General features: G+C 47.9%; 1 protein-coding gene and 1 pseudogene across 1 annotated transcript; both read right to left on the bottom strand.

Annotated features, from left to right (window-relative positions):
* Nucleotides 1-276: 276 nt before the first annotated feature.
* Nucleotides 277-2,561, bottom strand: LOC122223643 (annotated as a pseudogene).
* A 2,009-nt stretch (nt 2,562-4,570) lies between these two features.
* On the bottom strand, nt 4,571-19,611 carry ESYT1 (extended synaptotagmin 1). The gene is made up of 31 exons (XM_042946841.1): nt 18,600-19,611; nt 16,883-16,924; nt 16,570-16,704; nt 16,379-16,452; nt 16,185-16,257; nt 15,936-16,025; nt 15,704-15,759; nt 15,148-15,271; nt 14,883-15,059; nt 14,673-14,755; nt 14,248-14,296; nt 14,031-14,117; nt 13,836-13,928; nt 13,535-13,606; nt 13,255-13,341; nt 11,423-11,572; nt 10,951-11,106; nt 10,650-10,826; nt 10,394-10,476; nt 10,219-10,267; nt 10,020-10,109; nt 9,810-9,905; nt 9,455-9,526; nt 9,276-9,362; nt 6,733-6,873; nt 6,483-6,637; nt 6,278-6,376; nt 6,068-6,199; nt 5,888-5,993; nt 5,606-5,655; nt 4,571-5,410 (listed from the first exon to the last, which is right to left on the bottom strand). Exons 1-31 carry the CDS (start codon nt 18,993-18,995, stop codon nt 5,371-5,373), a joined length of 3,321 nt encoding a protein of 1,106 aa, XP_042802775.1. The 5' UTR covers nt 18,996-19,611; the 3' UTR covers nt 4,571-5,370.
* Between the last annotated feature and the right edge of the window lie 1,623 nt (nt 19,612-21,234).

Raw genomic sequence — 21,234 nt, 5'->3', positions numbered from 1 at the left:
TTTGACTTAGCATTATGCCCCTGAGGTCTATCCATGTTGATATAAATGGTAAGATTTCCTTCTTTTTATGGCTGAATAATATTCCATAGTGTGTGTATACACACACATGCCATGCACATGTGCTACATTTTTTTATCCATTCATTCTTCAGTGGTCACATAGGTTGTTTTCTTGTCTTGGCTGTTGTCAGTAATGATGCAGGGACTATAGGGGTGCAGGTATCTTTTTTTTTTTTTCACTTTTAAAATCATCTTTATTTTGGTTGCAAAGACACGCTTTACTTAATATTTTATTTGTTCCCATTTGGAGTCTCATAGCTTGCCATGTAAAACACTGACTTCACTATCAAACTGCTATATAAGAACATTGTTATAAAATACAAACTATAAAGTAAGACAATCTTCTTTACAGTATTCAGATTAGTGCATCAAAAACAACATTGATTTAAAAAGGCAAGTGGTTAATTGGCAAACATCCACATTGTTTTCTAATGAAGGATGGTACAAAATGGTATGCAGGGTAAACATTAAATTTTAAGTGTTAGTGCTCAAAAACAATAATTCTGGGAAAGTTGCTCCCCAAAAGTAATTCTGACCCAAGGATACACATGTAGCCATAATTCTGAAGGATTTCAGGGAAGGTAATTAGTTTTCCATCCTAATAGCTATGAAAGTACACAGCAGAATAACAAGTTGGATCTCCAGATTTCTAACATAGTATGAACTCATTTTTCATACTCTTCCTCCAAATTACATTAAACATTTATAGTGACTACACATACCCCAGCAAACATCAGACTTAAACAGGTCCTATGCAAAAACAATTATCCTTAGTGTTTTACTAGGCAATCTACAGCAAATGTTTAGTGTATATACATCAGGAGGATGAGATATTCTAGGAAATTACTCACTGATTTCATTTAGACTGAACAAAGGTCTTAAGAGAAAACCAACAATAAAAGTTAAATAGATAATTTGTGCTGTTATGAACCAGAAAACGAAACAAAACAAAACACCACAAACAGGTGGGTTAACTTTAAGTTATTGAGAATATTTCCTCTGCTGGCCCATATCAAAATTAAATTTGAGATTTTTTATTGAAGTCACACAAATCTGGGTGCATGTCACTCTGTGACAAGAGACAGATGCACACAGAACACACACACACACACACACACACACACACACACACCTACCTTTAAATTTACTGATTCCAAAAGCTAAGTCACCAGGGCAAATAAATTATAAATGAAAAGCATATACATTGTGGACAAAACCTCAGAGTTACTAGATTGAAAAGCATGGGAGTTATGCCAGCAGTGATACTGAGAAAAACTTTCAGTATTAGAAAATATCAGATTGAATCCAAAAGAAACTTCCCCCTGCCAAATAAAAATGACAAAGTATGGGAGCTATCCTTTATGCAATAGCTTTAAAATAATAATAATGTAATAAACCATGATTACAGGAAATTTCGTACATAATTTGAGAATGTAGTGCAACAGTGTGCTCCTTTATAATTCAGCCTTTCGCTCTCCATACGATGAGACCGAGAATTACAAGTCAGATGACAATGATAAAAATGATGATGCACAGGGTTTTTCTGGATTTGTGCTGATATTCTGCTGCTCTTGACAGCTGCTGGTTTGCTTGCTGAACGTGCACCTCCGCGTTTTCCACGTTGGCTTCTATGCTATTACATCTCCTTGCTCGTGAATCATCATTCCCAAATCTTTAAATATTTCATTAATATCCATAATATCAGCTTCAAGTTGCCTAATAGAAGGTTCTCTCTCATGAATAAGGCAGAGGTCATCCTCTGTAATTTCTTCATTCTGCACCTGCACCTGAGGTTGAGCTTGCCTTCCCAGGATACAAGATTCCTTTCCTTTGAGCTGTCCTCAGGAAAACCACCAGATACTCTAGAACTGGCTCTTACTCGAGCAACAAACTCTTTCTCTTTCGCAGCAGCTTCCCTCTGGACCTTTTGAAAGTTTGTCAGTGATGTCGTGAATTGAGCCACTAAGCAATCCTTCTGTATTTTCCTTTGACGCTGTTCGCTGGGGGTGGTGGGCAGGGATCCAAACTCTGGTCTCTTTGGCAAGTTGGGTAGTATACTGCTGCTTCTGTTGCAACATTGTGTGATCCTCTGGATATTGGAAGAGATACACTGGGCCAGTAGGGCAGGGTCACCACCAATACCCGGAGTGTAAGACATAGCTGATTTGCTTATTCACTAATTTCATCAGATGTCACCTAAGCAGTCACCCCAACCTCCTCGGCTTCCTCCTCCTCCACTGGCCCCAGGCACCCACCGGCTCCAGAGCCCCCAGCTAGATTCTCAGCTGATAGGTATCTTTTTGAGATAATCATTTGATTTCCTTTAGATATATACCCAGAAGTGAAATTGTTGGATCACATGGCAGTTCTGTTTTTAATTTTTTGAGGATCCTCCATTGCTGTTTTCCCTAGTGGTTGCACCAATCTATATTCTACCAACAGTATACAAGGGTTCCCTTTTCTCACCAACACTTACTACCTCTTTGTCTTTTTGATAATAACCATTCCAACAGGTATAAGGTGATTGTGGTTTAAATTTGCATTTCCCTGGTGATTAGTGATCTTGAACATCTTTTCAGATACTTGTTGGCCATCTGTATGTCATCTTTGGAAAAATGTCTTTTCAGAGCTGCCCATTTTTTAATTGGATTTTTTTTGTTTGTTTGGTTTGGTTTTTTTGCTATGGAGTTTTGTAAAAGTTTTTTTTTTATATATTTTTATATTAACCCCTTATCAGATATATGAATTTGCAAATACTTTTGCCATTCAGTAGTTTACCTTTTCATTTTGTTGGTTTCTTTTGCTTTGCAGGAGCTTTTGATGTAGATGATTATTTTTGCTTTTGTTGCCTTTACTTTTGGGTGTCATATTCAAAAACAACGTTGCCAAGATCTATGTCAAGTTGCTTATCGCTTATATTTTTTTCTAGTTTTTATGATTTCAGGTCTTATATCTAAGTGTTTAATCCATTAAAATTTTTTTTTTTTTTTTTTTTTTTTTTTTTTTTTTTTTTGAGAGGGAGAGCACGAGCAGGGGAGGGACAGAGAGGGAGAGAATCCCAAGCAGGCTCTGCAGTCAACATAGAGCCTGATATGGCCCTTGAACTCATGAACTGTGAAATCATGACAAATCAAGAGCCAGCTGAGCCACACAGGTGCCCCGGAGAGAATCTTAAGCAGCCTCCACGCTCAGCGAGGATCCCAAAGTGGCGCTCAGTCCCATGACCCTGGAATCATGACCTGACCTGAAATCAAGAGTCAAGGGGCACCTGGATGACTCAGTAGGTTAAGCGTCCCACTCTTGATTTTGGCTCAGGTCATGATCTCACGGTTTGTGAGATTGAGCCCTACATCGGGCTCTGTGTTGACAGTGTGGAACCTGCTTGGAATTCTCTTCCTCAAAATAAATAAAAATAAACTTAAAAAAATCAGATGCTCAACCGACTGAGCCATCTAGGCACCCTTAGGCCACTTTAAAGAAATACCTATATTAGTATCTTTCACTAACCGAAAGAATTACAAAGGGGATTTTTGCTTTTATGAAAAAATGAAAAGCAAAAATGGTGTTCAGCTTTTGTTTTGCAGTGAGCTATTATAGGGAGAGCGGGCATCCCAAGCAGGGAGAACCAAGCTTCTTCCCTGGGAACTGTACTCAGCATCAAATGGCCATAGCTTTGAACTATAAGCGTCTGTGCATTATTTCAATTTATTTTGTGCATCTGTTTGCAAGATGTGCCCTCAAGGGTCAGAGAAGCCTAGAAGAGACTATTTTTGGGGTCTGGGAATTCTCAAAGAAATTTCTCCATATAAATTAATGGGAATTAATTTTTCACTTTACATTATTTCAGATTAGGAAAGGTTTCACAGGAATGTTCTACCTTCAGATAGCAGAGGAAACCTGTATGTGTGGGTTTATTTCTGGGCTCTCTGTTGTGTTGACCTGTTTTTTATGTCAATACCTTACTGTTTTCATTACTATATCTTTACAATATACTTTGAGATCAAGGAATGTGGTGCCTCTAGCTTTGTTCTTCCTTCTCAAGATTGCTTTGGCTGTTTGGGGACTTTTGTGGTTCCATACAGATCTTAGGATTATTTCTGTGAAAGATGCCATTGGATTTTTGATAGGGATTACACTGACTCTATGTTGTTTTGGGTAGTGTGGACATTTTAACAATACTTCCAGTCCATGAACATAGAATGTCTTTTATCTGTCTTCAGTTCCTTTCCTAAAGTGTTATAGTTTTCAGCGTACAGGTCTTTCACCTCCTTGGTTAAATTTATTTTTGGGTCTTTCACTCTTTGAAACCACTGTAAATGGGATTGTTTTAATGTACCTGATTAGAAATGCAACAGATTTTTGTATGTTGATTTTGTATCCTACAACTTTACTGAATTTTGAGTTCTAACGGTTTTTTTGGTGGTCTTTAAGGTTTCCTAAATAGAATGTCATGTCATCTGCAAATAGTGATAGAAGCTGGATTCCCTGTCCTTAAGGAAAAGAGCCACAGCTGGTTTGAGTATAATGTTTAATGTAAGATACAGTGGATTGGCAGAGTTGGTGCAAAACCAAGAGATTCAGTTCTCATCAGTGAGTTAACAGCCTAGGCACCTGGGCAAAACATTGGCCCTGCTGGCCCGAGTCCTCCGAGTTCCTCTGCACAGCACCAGCTAGAGGTTCCAAGATTGATATCCACTACTTGAAGGCTTGGATAGGATCTAAGTGTTCTCATTCCCAAAGTGAGTGAAGAGACTGCCCTCGTCATCACAGCAGGTGTAGTTTGCAGGACAGACTTGAGGAAAAGTGGGGACAGAACTGGCCCTGTGGGCCTGGGTTGCTGTACATTTACTACATGCAATAGTCCAAGAGACTCTTGAGTGTTTAGCCTGTCCACCTTCCCACCTATGTGTTTACCCTCCCTGACTGTTCATGGTGGGGAAGAAGGTGAGCATCCAATTAAAGAAAAAAAGGTCTTTCCAAAAGCTATATTTGGCATAAGCTGATGCCACTGCAGGTGCTGCCAGTGGCCAGGCACAGGTACAGAAGGCCCTGAGGACTTGGGAGGGAAGGAGAAGAATGTGCAGGCAGAGCAGGAAATAGCCAGCTCAGGTCTCTGCCTGAGGCCATGCAGTAAAGGGTAACCTGTGGTCCTCCTCTTTGGTCAGGCAAAGGCCCTGGCATGGGCCTGGGAGGTGAGAGGGTGAGGGGCACAGGCTCTGCCCTTGGGCCCTAGCTGTAGGCTCATCACATTGAGGTGATGCAGCAAGAGGCAAGGCAAGGAGACAGTAGTCAGGCTGGTAATCCTTGGCTCCTAGGAACTGCCCTTGTCCTTGTCATCCATGAGGTCATACCTGTGGGAACACGCAGAGGAAGCTCAGGTAGAAAGGTGACCTGTGTCCTCTTATAAATGAAACATGACCCAAGCGCTCCTATACTTCAGCGAATCAACAGTTCTCACCTCAGAATGCATTCTTTTCTCCCTTCCTATGATTGGGATTTCTCTTACTTAAATATCCAGGCCCATTCCCCGCCTATCCGATACTCACCATTGGGCCGCTCCCTGGGAAAGGTCTATCTCTGCAAGGTCCAGCTGCACCTGTGTGGATGATGGTAGGAGCAAGGTGTTATTTTGACATCTCCAAAGACCACATCCCATCATCACATATTCCTGGTCCAAACCAGTGCAGTGCGGCGGTCTGGTACTATGCAGACCACCTGTATAGTACTGTCACCTTCAGTGCTTCCTTCCTAAGTCCCTGAGGGACTATAGCCTCATTACCAGCAGCTTCTAAGTCTTACCTTTGCCTTGCTTGTCCTCACCCTCTTACCTTCCCCAGCAGCTCACGCTCTCTTGACATGAAGGAGGAATTAGACTTCACAGAGACATCCAGCTTTCGCCGCAAGGCCTCATCCAGGGGCAGTTCCCACTCAAACCTGGGGAGGGACTGGGTCTTAGGGGCAGGGGTTCCTTCCCAAGCCTGCCATCTCCCCCTGAATGCCTGACTGACCGCTCACTGAATTCGGGATTTAGGGTCCTCTTCTTCTGTGAGGTCTTCCTCTTGGTGCCCCGGTTCTTGTCTGGCAGTAGCAACAGTGACACGTAGGGGTCCGGGGGATCCCGTCCATTTTGTCGAAGGGCCCTGCAACAGGGAGATGAAGGTAGAAGACAGTCCAAGATGGGGGGAGGGAGGGTGGGAACCCGGAGCATAGGGTCTCACCGGCAACTGTGCACAATGCTGACCAGCTTCCGTTCTTCACTATAATACCAGACAGTCAGTTTCACCTGGCCCAGGGGCCCTGCTGGAGCCTCAACGGGACTATGGAGAGATGGAGATAGTGTTGGAAGAAGGTCGTACTTCGGGAGCCTGTGGCTTATCCTTTGTATTCCTGACTGCACCCCATCTTTCTGTCCAAGGCCCTTACCTGTCACCATGTGTTAAGCGCTGCCGGAGCTCTGGGGCTGAGGAAGTGATATGAGGCAGCCCCCCCCAGAGCTCTGGTTCTTCACTCAGAGATGAGGAGCTGTGGCTGTAGCTGTGGCTGTGCGCTTCCACTCCTGAGTGCTGGGACACCAGGATCTAGGTAGGCAAGAAGGCCGTGAGCAGGGCAGACTCGTGCTCAGCTCCCTTGCTATGAGGGCGTGGCCCTTGGCCCGTCATCTCCTGGCACTCACCCCCAGCTGTGCTCTCAGCAGCACCTGCCCTTGTCCGTTGTTAAGTGTAAACCAACGGTCCAAGCAGAGCTGGTCAGTCACAAGTAGCTCCGAGACGGGCAGGGAAAGTGAGCCCAGTGCACCAGTCCCCTCGCCCCGAACCTGTGGAGTCAAGAGGTCAATGATTTAACCCTGGTGTTCTAGTTCCAAACGCTTGGACACTTGGGTGGTTTCAGAGAGAGACTCCCCTTTGTGACAGAGAAGCCATGTTGCTGGTCCCGCTTCCCTTCCTTTCCTAACCAGAGTGGACCATGCTATCTGTACTTCCCAGGCATTCACAAATTATGCCCAAGGGCTGTAATAGCTGCATAGGTGGAGAAAAAGAACAGTAAAAATGGAATTAAATATTTCCTGCCCTTCCAACCCCATTTCCTTATTCCTAAGTAACTACCTGTAAACCCTTTCTGTTTTCTTAGTTCTAGCATAATTCTAACTAATATGCCTATATATCACTTTATTGTGATTTGTCAGCTTTGGTGTCTACTGACCTGCAATGCAAGGTCAAGAATTGAGCTCATTTGCATCTCTTCTCTATCTTTGCTTGTGTTGTTGATAGTTCCATTAAGTTCTATTGGTTTCTGTTCCTATAATTCTCTACTTATTGTTTTATCAATTTTAGAAAGTATCTGACTCTTCACACTTCAGAAGGGGAAGGGCACCCCTATATTACCGCCCTCTCCCCACTCCCATACCTCTTTACTTTTGCTCACCCTTCACTCTTCATGCCATTGAAGTTGCTCCAATAATCAGTGACCTCATTTTCAAAGTCAATCAATAGTTTTTGGTCATCTAATTTTTTATTATATTTATTTTGAGAGAGAGAGAGAGAGTGCGGGAATGCACACAAGCACATGAGTTGGTGGGGCGGGGGGTGCAGAGGGAGAGAGAGAATCCCAAGCAGGCTCTGGGCTGTCAGTATAGAGCCTGATGTGGGGCTCGAACCCATAAAACATGATATCATGACCTGAGCCGAAACCAAGACTGAGCCACCCAGGTGGCCCTAATTTTGTTTTTTAGTAACATTTGGCTACTTCTTATCTTTTCATACATTCTTCTTTTGGTTTCCTTAACCCTTTCTTTCCTGGTGCGCACCCCACTGCCCTGGCCACGCTGCAGGCCCTTTGAAGGGCGCTTCTTCCTCTGCCTGCCCTTTCACTGCTGCCATGCTCAATGTGTCCATCCTTGGTCTTCTTTTCACCCTACATCCCTAAGAATGCTCCTCATACCCACGGCTACAGTTGCTACACGGTGCTTATTCATGATGTTCAAACAAGAGGGAGAGGGAGGAACACCATAGTGGGCCATAGATGCACCTTCTGGATGGCTCTTTCCCCTTGCATGGTCTCAGAGATCTCAAATTAAAAAACTTCTGCTTTGGTGGTGCCCGGGTGACTCAGTTAAGCGTCAGACTCTTGATTTAGGCTCAGGTCATGATCTCAGGGTTTGTGGGATCGAGCCCCCTTGTTGGGCTCTGCACTGACAGCATGGAGCCTGCTTGGTGTTCTCTTCTCTCCGTCCCCTGCCCCCCACTCTCTCTCAAAAATAAATAAATAAACATTTTCAAAAAACTCTTAAACTCCTGCTTTGGGCATTCCCTGTGTTGGCCATGGCACCCTTCTCTGTCCAGCTACCCCATGCTAAGAACCCAGGAGTTAGCATCTCGACTGTTCCTTGTTCCATCTCCCCCCATGTCAAATTAACCACCACCAAATACCATCCAAGCTTGGTCATTTCTTGTTTATTACTCTAATAGACTGTTAACTGATTTCCCTGCCTCCAGCATCATCTTCCTTTAGTCCATTCTTTATCGTGCTATCAGCATGATCTCTGTAAAGTGCAAATCTGGGTGTGTCACCCCTCACTCATTTATTTATTTATATGTTTAATTTTGATAGAGTGCACGAGTAGGGGAGGGGCAGAGAGCGAGGGGGACAGAGGATCTGAAGTGGGCTCTGAGCTGTCAGCAGCAAGCCCGATGTGGGGCCTGGAACTCTCAAACCACTGTGAGATAATGACCTGAGCCGAAGTTAGACGCTCAGCCATCCAGGCTGCCCCACCCCTCCCCTCACTCCCTCAACTGTTTCCCTGTGCCTTTAGATAAATCCAGATTCTTAGCATAATATTCAAGAGCCCCTGTGATCTTGCTTCTGTCTGCCTCTCTTATCTATAATTTGCCTTCTTTCTGCTCCTTCTCTTCTCAGCCTGAAGACTTTTCCTTCTCTTCTTGGTCAGAGTTTGTTTACCCTTAAGCTCAGAGGTCATCTAAGGATGCCTCTCTTATTGCCTTTACCTTTTCCCCTAGTCTGACATGAAAGCCCTCCTTTTTTCCCCACAGTGCCTTTTCGTCAGCAGTTGTCAGTCTGGAAGTTTTCCGTGGTTTTCTCCCAAAAGAGAGTGTGAGCTCCATAAAGATAAGAACTAGATCTTTTATCTCTGAACGCCCTGTGCCTGGTTCAGTGCCCAGCCCGTGATGGCAGAATGTTCACAGAATGAATTTATAGTACCTGCAACTCCAGGCTCTCAGTGTTTGGTTTCCTGATGAGAAAGGAGGCACTCTCATCCCAGACAGGGGCTGAAGTTTGGGAAACAGTCTGGTGGAGATGAAGGGTTACGGTCAGTGGTTGGAACTCTCTCCTCTGCATCTCTCATCCCTCCCAGACAGCCCTGTGGCATTTTCTAATACCTTCGTCTTGTGAGAAGTATCTCCCACAGTGAGAGTAGCGTAAGGACTGGGAGGCTTGGTACCTTTTCGGAGCTAAGAGACAGAATATTGTGTTAAATACGGTCTTAAATTTAGACCTCGTTAGGCAGATCCCCCGCTCCCCTCACAAATTCCATCCACAGCCAGTGACCAGGTCCCCATTATTACTTGACAGCCACCACCCTCCTGGCCTCAAACAGACCATTCTTCCCACCCCAGAGCCACCCTGGGAAAGAGGAATTTGGAATTTACTATTCCAAATACACCAGGGGCATCCAAACCTGAGGGAGGCGGAGCAAGGGCCAGGGAGCTATGGGGCGTGGGGAGCAGATCTCACCGGCAGGTCCTCCGCCCGCTCCAGATAAACGGACAGCAGGGCCGCTGCCAGTTCTGCACTCTTCTGCGTCTGGATCAAACTGTTCACCTGCAGCACCTGTGGGAAGACACACTCGGCTTGGGGAGTGGTGACTGACATACTGGGGCCTGGCCTACACCTCGGAAGCTGACACAAGAGTTCGCCTTGACCCATCTGGAGTCCATTCCCTACCTCCTCTAACTCGGCAGCAGTGGGCCGGGGGGTCAGACGCTCCAGACGCAAGTGCAGGCGGCCAGATGGCACGTCCTCCAGAGTCAGCCACTGAGGAAGTAGGCAGGGTTAAGGCTTGAGGATGTGGGGACAGAGGGACTAGAAGAGTGAGACATGGGTCAAGATCAGGAAGGATTATTGATTCTAATTTCTTGCTCACCTCATCAAGGAAGCCAGTGTTTAGGACTGCAGTGAGACTCACTTTACTCCTGTAGAGGAGAAAGATTTAAACAAGAGGCCAACGGTCAGAGCCATGACTCTGTCTCCCCAGAGCCAGACTTCCGTGGCCTACAGAGGCCCAGCCTGTCTTCGCTGCCAGACTCCCATCCTCTCACCTGCCCAGAAAGTCATCCTTGTCCAGGTCCTTGTCAAAAACTTCAATGTCTAGCTCTTGGCCTGGAATCGATGTGACAATCACCTAGTGGGAGAGAATAGTGCAAAGGGGATTCTTTCCTTTTTTCTCCCAAATGACTAGGAACCTCCCCCTCAATCACCTGAACCCCGGAGGGCTTTCTGACCCTGGGGCTCTCTCAGAGCTAGAGGGAAGAAGGGGAAGGGACTCAAGAGGAGTCCCAGCTGCTCAATTCTGACCTCAAAAACCTCATTCCAGCGGGGATTGAGATCTTCCCGAACAACACGGCTCCGGAAGCTTCGTCCTGCCAGCTTTAGTTTCACATAGGGGTCTGATTTGCCCTTTACCAATCCCCCCAAGAAACGGTCTTTGGCAATCAGGTCCTGGGCCTCTAATACATGGATCCGAAGCACATTCTGCAAAAGGGACAGACAGAGGCACCAGATGGCTGTGAGAGATAAACCTGACAAAACCAGCCCTGAAAAACAGGCTTTGCACACTTAGGCAACCGACCCTAGTCCTTTCTAGATATAGACTCACCTCAGTCCCGAAGTGACTATCAGGAGTAGTATGACAAGGTCGAGGTGGGGCATCCACACTGCTGCCTGCCTGGGAGCTCTCACTGTCCGGGTCCCAAGCACCAGGTGTTCCAGGCACGGTGGGAAAGTGCACTTCTGATGAATCCAAGTACAAGATCTGGGAAGGGTAGTGTAGTTGTCAAATCAAAGAAGTGCAGCTGACCACCTGCAAGCAAGGTATGTGGGGGTGGGGGGGGCAGAGCAGAGGCTCTGACCGAGAAAACAGGTTTCTGCTTTGGCTGGGCTCATCTCTAGAAGGTTCCCTCCACACTCTTCCTACTCACACACTATTTCTTCCCCAGTTAGGTCAACAAACACTTTTGTGTGCCTGATAGGTTCTTCCACACATATTAGAGGATTCCCCTTCCTTACTCTTAATACCAAGGAGTCTACAAGGCCCTTTACCACCCTCAGTGCTTCCTCTGTCTCCATACCCTCATAACCAATTTCATGTAGAGCCTGGAGTTTGGGCCAGAGCTGCTGAGCTGGAACCACTGGTCCAAGGTGAGTTCAGGGGCAGTCAGCAGGCGACCCAGAGGCAGGGTCAGTGCCCCTAAAGTCAAGGCCCTGGAGTCATCCTTCACCTAGAGGCACAGGAAGAGGGGATGTAGTGAAGAGATTAGGAAAAAGACCTATTGGGGAAATTGTAACCTACCACCAGCTTCATTTGCTCTGTGCCAATCACCTTTTGTCCTACTCTAGCCAACTTAACAGTCCACCTACTCCATCGTTCCTTCTGCCTTTGCTCATCCTGTTCCCATTATCTGAAAAGTTCTCATTCTCCTCCCCCTACCTATTTTTAAAAAATTTGTTACTTTTTTTTAGTTTACTCTATTTACTTATTTTCCCTCCCCCTGCCTATTTAAATCCTATTAATCACTCAGGGCCCACCTAAAATTCTTCACAAAATCTCTCTAGTTGCTCAAGCCTCCGTACCTTTCTTTGGCTATCCTTAGCACTACATTATGGGTACTTTATTCCCATTAGTTAATATTTAATAATTTCTGGATGGTTTTATACATATGTGTCTTGTCTGTGAAACTAGCCAGTAAACTTCATGAAGGCAGATACTGTTTCATGTTTTTTTCTGTGAACTTTAAGCTTCTAGATGTCTACATGGCTTCTCTGGCATGTTTAATTGTGATGTTTAACAGACATTCTTGCAGTTTAAGATGACACTTTTAAAATAAAATTCTCTCCTGGGGCACCTGGGTGAGACTCAGTCAGCTAAGCAACCAACTCTTGATTTCAGCTAAGGTCATGATATCATAGTCTGTGCGACGGAGCCCCAAGTCGGGATCTGTGCTGACAGTGTGGAGCCTGCTTCGGATTCTTTCTCTCTGTCCCTTTCCAGCTCATGTAAGAGTACACACTCTCTTGCAAAATAAACATTAAAAAAATAAAATAAAATTCTAATCATGACTTGAGCCCTGCCACTTGATGGGAGAATCGACAGAACCTGTAAGATTTTTTTTTTTTTTTTTTTTTTTAAAGTAGGCTTCACACCCAGTCAGAACTCACAAGCCTGAGATCAAGACCTGAGTTGAGGGGCGCCTGGGTGGCGCAGTCGGTTAAGCGTCCGACTTCAGCCAGGTCACGATCTCGCGGTCCGTGAGTTCGAGCCCCGCGTCAGGCTCTGGGCTGATGGCTCGGAGCCTGGAGCCTGTTTCCGATTCTGTGTCTCCCTCTCTCTCTGCCCCTCCCCCGTTCATGCTCTGTCTCTCTCTGTCCCAAAAAAAAAAAAAAAAACAAAAACAAAAAAACGTAAAGAAAGACCTGAGTTGAGATCAAGAGCTGGATGCTTAACTGACTGAGCCAACCAGGTGCCCTAGAACCTGTAGAATCTTATTTGGAATTGACATTCTCTATTGTAATTTTGCTTCTGTTTATTTTCACATTTTCTTTTTCCACTGAAAAGGAAAGATGATGCTTAGTTTTAAATGTTAGAAGTGTACAAGTTGTTTTGTTACAATTAAACTAAATAAGGAAAAATATAAAAGGCTAAGTACTCAATATGTTCTTTTTTTAAAAATAATTTCACTGAGGCATAACTTGCCATAAAATCACTCATTTTAAGTATACAATTCTCAGTTATAAAGAATGATTCTAGAGAGATAGTTGGGGAAGAATGGAGTGCTTCAAGGAGGTGGAGAGTCTATGTAGATGGACTGAAATAGTGATCAAAAGGCAGATGGAAGAAGGGGATACAGACCTGGGAAGGCAGAATAGGGTATTCAGAAGGAGCTCAGTGGGGTGATCGTCTCACCTGCACATCAAGCTCCTGGCTTCGAGGGTCTTGCAGGAAAAACCGGAAGGCCTCTTCCCACACTGGGCAGTTGTTGCTGTAGACAGCCTGGAGACGCACAGGATGGGATTAAGGTTACGTGCTGCAGTACCCATTCCTGTTTCTCCAGAAAACCTTTGCCTTTACAGGCAGCCTAAAGGGGAGACTTCATCTCAAGAACAATCCTCCCCTACCCCACCAGGCACGCATGTGTGGGCACACACACACACACCATCTCCCACAATGATATCCTGGCCCTCACCTTGCTCTCCTGGGTCATATCCTGAATTGAAAGTTGTACCATGGGATTGGGTTCCTTGTTCCCTTTCTTTAGCTGTGGGGGAAGAATTAGAAAGTCACCATCTTGGTGTTTTTGGTTTTGTCTCCGTGAGTGAAGTAGGGCTCTCATCAGAATCTTTTCCCTGAGGTGGCTCTGATCCCCTCCTTGGAACCCTTGTGTTACATGCTGCTGCTTCTGAAGCCCAGTTGGCAGGGGCAAGACAGGGTATGGGAATGCTGCATCCAGGGTTTCCTGTTCAGCTGCCCTCAGAAGCCACACTCACAGGAAGATCCTGGGCCCGGTCCAGATAGACAACTAAGATGGCAGCTGATGGTGGCTCTGGTCGGGAGGAGACTCCTCGATTCCACTGCAGAACCTAGAGGGAAGGGGTCGGTAGTCAGACCCTTGCCCTCCAGTTCCCCATATTTCCAGTCATCTGTTTCTCCCCTGCCAGCTTCCTGTTTGCCAGGTTGGTTACCTGCTCCAGTTTTTCTGCAGATGGCAAAAGTGACAGCCATTCTAGCCTTAAGTGAACTTGGCCTTGCCCACCTTGTAGAGGAAACCACTGGAGGGATAGAAGAAAGTGAGGTATAACAGAGATCAGATATTTACCCAACCTCTTCTCTACCAGTGTAGCAACTATTGTCAACCCAATGGGTGAGACCACCCTCCCTCTTCCTCTTCTCTCAACTTACATTATCCAGCACTCCAGCCTGCAATACCTTCCCTACATCCAGCTTCATCCTAGAGGGGGTGGGGAGGGGACAGTGAGAGGGGGAAAAAGGAGAATGTGTTGTAATTAATAGCATGTCACTGGCCCTCCACTCACCCACCCAGAAATAAACGGCAAATCTCAGACTCCCTTCTTGTACTCAGCAGATGTGTGTGTGTGTGTGTGTGTGTGTGTGTGTGTGAGAGAGAGAGAGAGAGAGAGAGAGAGAGAGAGAGAGAAAGAGAGAAAGAGAGAGAGAGAGAGATAGGGAGAAGGCAGGTGAAGGCAGGAAGAGGGTGTTAAGAAGGAAAATGATACACAATTCCCAGGCCTGGAAGGAGATTATAATTGCTTCTGCAACCGTGGTAGCACTGGGGCTTTAGAATCCTAACACAGGCAGAGTCTCACCTGCCCAGAAAGTCATCTTTGTCTGGATCCTTATCAAACACCTCCACCTCAATCTCTTGCCCTGGGACCTCATGGACCATCACCTGAAGAACATTACAGCGTTAAGGGTCTCATGGGCTACACTGTGAGGATCATCCAATCAGGATCTTCTCTCACAGCCTCCCAGGGCCTCCCCCATTTGACACAATTCCCACTCCTCAGCTGTCCCACCTCGTAAGTCTCTCCCCACTGGGGGTTGAGGTCCTCATTGATGACCCGACTGCAGAATGTCTGGGTGCCCACTCGCACAAGTGCATAGGGGTCTGACTTGCCCTCGATCAGGCCCTTCACGTATTTGTCCTTGGAGCCCAGACCTCGGGCAGCCAGCAGGTGAATCCGGATAATGCCCTGGGCATAGGAATCAGATGGTAAAAAACTAAGGACCCAGCATGAGGTTCCTGAAAGAAGGATCTATCTGATGTTGGAGAGGCCATACCCTGGGAAGAGGAGAACGCAACTGCGCCACATCCTGAAGGTCAGGCACAAGGGGCACCAATAATCGGTTGGGCAACACAAGGAAGGCAGCAATGGAATCCATGATCATGGTGTCAGAGAGGGAGCTGGATGGGGGGGTAGAAAAGGAGCTGAACGTGGCCCCAAATTCCAATATCCACCCCCCAACCCCAGCTTTCTTTTCCACAACTGAGAGTGACCTAACGCTAGAGGGACATCCTTTCTTCAAAATCCGTTTTTGCTACTCTTCCACCCTAATTCCCCACCTACTGCTCTGTCTCTTCACTACTGTCCCAGCTCTTCTTTTTCTTTTTCCTCTTGCTGAGCTTTCTGCAGCCCTCTTCCTTCTCTATCCGCAAACATGCTCCCCCACAGGAGAAAAATAACAGCATGGAACTTTTCAGGGGTATCTGTCTTCTCTCTCCAGCTAGGATGATCAAGGCTCCTGGACGATATCAGTTGTATCTTTTACTGCTTGGTATCCCGAAAACCCCCAGCCCAGGGCTGGAACACTTAGGTGCTCAATAAATCCTTGATACCTGAGTCCTGGGATATCCAGCAGGTTGGTCATCCCTGTCCAGTTGATATCTAGGGTCTGGAAGGAAAGAGCAGGGAGATCAGCACAGAGCACAAGCTGGTATGGCCACACCCATCCAACAGTTGCCAGACCCCTCAGCCTTCCCTCCCCCATGCCCCAGAGCTGGCCACTCTCTCCCTCCCAATCCTCTCTGTTTTCCCTGCTTCCCCATTCAGCTCGGTGTTTTCCCTTACCGGGCGTCGGATAAAGAACATCGACACAGCCCCCACAATAGGAAGGTTCCCGATGAGCGGCTCAAGAATCACCCGCAAGACACCATGTAGCTGGGGCCAAAAAAGAAGATCAAAGCATTTCTCTACAAAAGGACTTCTTTCCCTCCCAAACTTCCCCAGCTTTGGTTTTTCCAACTTTCAACTTCCCCACATCCGATGAAATTTAGGGCAAAGTCTCCCTATTATGGGTGCCCCTGACACATGCCCCACCTGCATGCCTTTGACGCCTGCTTTGCAGAAATATTTCTTCACTTCCACATCAATCTGCACATCACCTACATAGCTAGGGGTTGATAAGGAAGCGAACGAAGAGGGTTAGTACTAGGCTGAAATGGGGGGAGGGGAGTGAAGCAGAGTGATCAGGATCCTGCTGAAGGGGAAGCAAGAAGAGTGAGTGGTGTTACCTGATGTTCAAATCCAAGAGGATCTGTTCTTTGCTCTGGCCAGGGTGAACCTTGACTCCTAGGATGCGCAGTGGCTGCAGAGAGATGAATTCTTGAGAGAGAGAAGAGGGAAACGGAGGAGTATCTTCTGGGCCACCCACCTTCCCTGGCTCATCTCCTCCATCCAGTTATTTTCCTTCCTACACACATACCTTTTCACCCAGTTCCACTCGTGTAAATGTAAATGTTTGCAGATGGGGGTTAGAGCCTCGAACAGCCGGGGCCACAGTTTCAGTCAGAAGCTTCTCCATGTACTGGCCCAGGAAAGGCCAGACCTGGGCCACAATCTGGAAGGAGAGGGAACCCGTCACAGGAGAGCCCAATCTTCCTCCTAAAGGCAAGTTCCTTCGGAATCCTCCTCGCAGAGAGCACTGGGGCCAGACCTGACGAGTGGCAGGGTCTGGCAAGAGAAACGAACCCCATTCCTTCCTCATGAAAAATAAAAATCAAGACCATCATGCTCACCTTATTTAGCCACTCAGCCTTTTCCACATCTGGGAAGCTGACCTAGAGGTGGGGAAGGGAGAGGTAGGGATGAGCACAGCCTCCACCTGTGGTCTCCTACTAAGATGCTGGGTGGTGTGCCCACAGAGGAAAGGAAACCAAAGTGTGACAGGGCCTCCTCACACCCAGGGGTTGGCCTGGAGGTGCTAGGATGTTCAGAGGATTCACCCCTCCACGGGGTTTCCGGGCTCTGAGGTCTCTCTGACAAGGGGCGCTGACGGCATGTGGGCCAAAGTTGCTCTGTGGATAGCTGGGGATGTGAAATGAAGACAGCTGCTGGAGCAGAGAGGGAGGGAGGAGAAGGGCAACATTCTTTCTGGAGGGGGAGGTCCTGACAAACCAGAGTTTAAGGAGGAAACCCTGGGATTAGAGAATTCTTGGTTCCGTTTTGCAGCCTTCCCACTTCACCCTGGACTGGGGCTTCTACACCAAGAAGGTGAAGAGGGAAGCAGCTCTTTGAGGGGCCAGAAGTGCTGGCCGTTTTTGTTTTTTTCTTCATCTTCTTTATTTCGTTAGTGTGCCTTTTATGGGAAAGAAGGACACCTGTGGTTTGTATTGGCGGAGGAGGAGGGACAGTCGCCTCAGGAAGAAGACTGCTTTTCCATGATGAGGAGTAGGAGGAATAGCCAGTTGCTGCCTGGGCTACATGTCCCCTGGGACCATTTCTCCCCCTTTCCCCTCTCCAGCCCTGGGCCTGCGCAGCATGGCTGTATCTGTCTAGTGTCAACTTTGATTCCGCTCTTCTGCCATTCTCCCCCGTAGAACCGCACCTCCGCTGGGAGGGGCAGGAAGGCGGGGGCAGGGAGGGGCCGTGTAACGGGCTCTGCCCCGGCGAGGGCTGAGAGCAGGCAGGGGGGTGAGGGGGCGCAGAAATAGGGCCCGGGTCCCAACCGAGCAAGCGCAGCGCGCAGTCCGGAAAAGGGTGGGGCCGGCCAGGGGCGGTGAAGTGTGGGCAGCGGGCACTGCAGCAGTCAGTCGGACTACCCTCCCCCCTCCCCCGCACCCCCGCCCTGAGTCCCGCAGCCGCCTCCGCTGCGCTGCGGCCCAGCTGCCTGGGGCTGCAAGGCGGGGGTCGGGGGTCTGTCCGGGTCCCGTGGCTCCCCCGAGCAGTGCTCCCGGGGTCGAGTCCCGGCGGGTACCCGGAGATAAGAGCGGGAAAAGGGAGAACATTATGGCCTTAAATAGACAAAAAAAAAAAAAAAAAAAAAAAAAGAGAGAGAGAGAGAGAGAGAGAGAGAGAGAGAGAGAGAGAGAAAAGTCCCAAGGAAGACTGGAGTGACGAGGGAACCCTCTGAGCCGCAACGGGGATGTCCGGGAGCAGCAAGGCGCGAGTGGCACCAGAAGCGAGGAACGCTCAAGCGTCTTGGCTAGGAGGGAGAGCCACAGCTGCGACAGGCTCCCCAGATGTTATAACTGCTCCTGCCCAAGCGCAGAGGAAGAAGTCCTGATTCTGTGGAAGGATCAGGATCTGGGCACGCGGAAAGGAGGGGGAAAGGGGGAAGAGTGGCTACCGGGTCCCAAGAGTGGCGCGTCCTAGCAGGCAGCCGGCTAGCGGGGCGAGAGGGGAGTCTCCCTCCCATGGCCCCAGGGTGGGAAGCTGACTTTAGGGACAGGGAGGGAGAGCCCTAGAGCCGAGGGGCTATGAGGGGGCTATGCAGCACTGAGGGTGCTCGCTCACCCAGGCAGGTAGCTCTCGATGGCTCATATAAAGTGTTTTCGCCGTGAGCCGCTCCTCATCGTCCAGCAGCTGCCGCGCTGCCCGAAGGCTCCGTTCTTTCTCGTCGCGGACCCGGCGCCAGCCCAGGTAGAGGGCGAGGCCGAAGAGCACGAAACCCACGCTGAGTCCCACTGCCCCAGCCAGGTACACCGGCACGAGCACAAGCAGCCGCCGCCCGAATGAAGTCAGCAGCGCTAGGGCCTCACCCGCCGCGCCTGGGCCGGCAGGTTGGTTCCCAGAACTCAGGTCCCGCTTTGTGTGAGCAGCGGGGGGCTGGTCAGGGGGGTCGGAGGGAGCAGAGGGCTGATCCGCGGGGCTGGGGCTGGGGCTGGAGCCGTCTCCAGGAGAGCGCTCCATGGTGCTACCTCTGGGAGGACCCGCCCGACCCAGAGACCAGGAGAAGGTTGCTTAGCCTAGCGACCAGCTGCCCCCAACAAACCGTAACCCCTGGGCTGGGGGAGGGGAATTTAAGCCACGCCCCTTCTTTCTGAGGGCTCGGGTTGGCCGGCGCTGCATAGACCAAGGCGGAGTCAAAAGACAGAAACCCTGCCCCTCTTCCGCCGGGAGGCGCTAGGGCTCGGGAGAGGCAGGACCTCCCTGATTAGACCGAGTGTCAAGATGGGCAGTCTGGGATGGCGGGAAAAGGAGGAAAGAGGCTAAAAGAGCGGCATTTGATTGGTCAGAAAGAGGAGGCGTGGTGTACCATTTAAAGAGATGAAGCCCCCGCGCTCCCCCAAGTGGAATGGTAGTGCCTGTGGTATGACGTCATGCGGAGCCGCACCGCCAATTACTCGGTTTTAGAGGGACTTGGGGTTGAGGGGTTGTGGAGGATGAGGATTTACTTCCACTCCGTTCGGACGGTTTGGCAGGATTTGTCTGGAATTCCTACATGTTCGTTTGTCAGCTTTCCGTAGTTTTTATATTCTAAGCACGTTTCTTATTCTTCGGGGTTTCCGTGGCTGTCCTTACAAAACACCCCATGTGGAATGAAAGGTTCTGTCTATGCGGTCTTCAGCCCTCTACTTTGTGCAGTGTAACGACAGACGCTACAGAAAAACTGGAGAATACGAGAATTAGAGTTAGGATTCTCCAGCCTTCAGGGAAGAGAGAGAGAGACAGAGAGAAAACGGTGTGTATAGGAAGTGAGGCTTTATTTCTTATTAGTAATCTCCAAGATTTAGTTATCTTTATCATAGAGGGCAAATTAAACTGGCTCCCAAACGGTGGGGGCGGGAGTGGGGAGAGGAGATGCCTCGGCTACAGTGGAATTGATTACATTTCCCATGATTTCCCTGACCCTGAGGAACTGAAATGAAGAGTAATGAGACAATTCTGTTTCTTATTTGCCTGAGTTGGAAGGAAAGTTCGGAATACAGTCACATGTAGAACTAATGCAATTCCATGTTGTATAGTGTACGTGTAGGAAGGGAAAAGCGCAGGGTACATTGATGATGACTACTGTTACTAGTTAACTGGACTTAGAAACTAAACTAATTGGAAGCTCAGGAGGGAAGAATTGGTCATAAAATGATTATCTTTTAATGCAGTATGTGTGGAGCTTGTTGTGTTATTGTTTGAAGCAACAGGAAAAGTAGGGTTGATTGGTGGGGAGAGACTAGATCTGCAGCAGATAAATATTATCTGGCTCTGCAGGGCATAGATTCTATCAGACTGTTTCATCAACTCTGTTTAACCCCCTTAATCTTAAATTTTCTGACTTCCCCTTCTCTACTTCCCTGAGGCTAAACAGTATCTAGAGTGCTTCATTCAGTGTGCAGAACTGTAAGGAACAACTTTCTGCCTTTTACATCTTCCGTGTTCTCAGAGGTAAGGCAGGTAGTAAGGAGCTCATGGAATCTGGAAGAGGTAAGAGTGACCTGCTCACTATGCAGAATACAGCAGGAAAATGGATGAGCCTCCTTGGAGGGAAATCTCTCTGTAAACTGAATTTTGCCAAGCACTAGAGTAGGAGGAGCAGGTCACTTAGGCTGGGGGGTGAGAGGGTGACCTATGGAGTTTCTTTCCAAGCTTCTCTGCTTTCTCACCCCATCTAGATCATCAGACCCTTCTACCAAAGACAGTCTATGGAAGATGAAAGCTAATCCTCAGGAAGGTCTCTTCCCAGCTGAGGCCCAGGAGGCATAGGAGCTGCAGCTGCAATGCAGGCACCAGAACAAGTAAACAGGGTGGGTCCCTGCCAGTAGACAATTCTGCAGCCCAGGTGCCACCTGGTGGTGATAAGCAGTAACTCTGTAACAGGAGAAAGCATGGCCATTTGTTCGAGGAAGTGTCTAAGTGAGAATACCCAAACTTCCTGGATTTGCAATCTGCATTTAATATGTAAACTTCATTAACATCCTCAGGGAGGGAGAGGATTAGATGTGGTAACCTAGTCCTTGCCCTCTCTCCAAGATGGAAGGGGCAACAGGATTTGAGGTAATTTCCTCTATTATTCCTCAAAAGTTACTGCAAAGTCGGTCTATCATTAGAACTTTTTTATGCCAAGTCTGGAGTCTGCCTGAATGCCTGGCTCCATTCCTTAGTAGTTGCAGAACAACCCTGGGCAGCATACTCTCATTAAGCCTTTCTCCTCTGC

This window comes from Panthera leo, chromosome B4 (assembly GCF_018350215.1).
Source record: "Panthera leo isolate Ple1 chromosome B4, P.leo_Ple1_pat1.1, whole genome shotgun sequence".
Lineage (NCBI taxonomy): Eukaryota > Metazoa > Chordata > Mammalia > Carnivora > Felidae > Panthera > Panthera leo.
The sequence above is the reverse complement of the archived record's forward strand: the minus strand, read 5'-3'. Positions and strand labels throughout refer to the sequence as shown.

Bases quoted from the DNA above. Each gene is read 5' to 3' on its own strand.
- ESYT1 (XM_042946841.1), bottom strand. From the start codon at position 18,995: ATGGAGCGCTCTCCTGGAGACGGCTCCAGCCCCAGCCCCAGCCCCGCG. The intron at 13,929-14,030 runs GTAACCAACCTG...CCTTCCCTCTAG, and splicing joins CTGCAGAAAAACTGGAGCAG to GTTCTGCAGTGGAATCGAGG. The intron at 10,268-10,393 runs GTGAGAGGATGG...TCTCCTCTACAG, and splicing joins AAGGATGACTTTCTGGGCAG to GAGTAAAGTGAGTCTCACTG.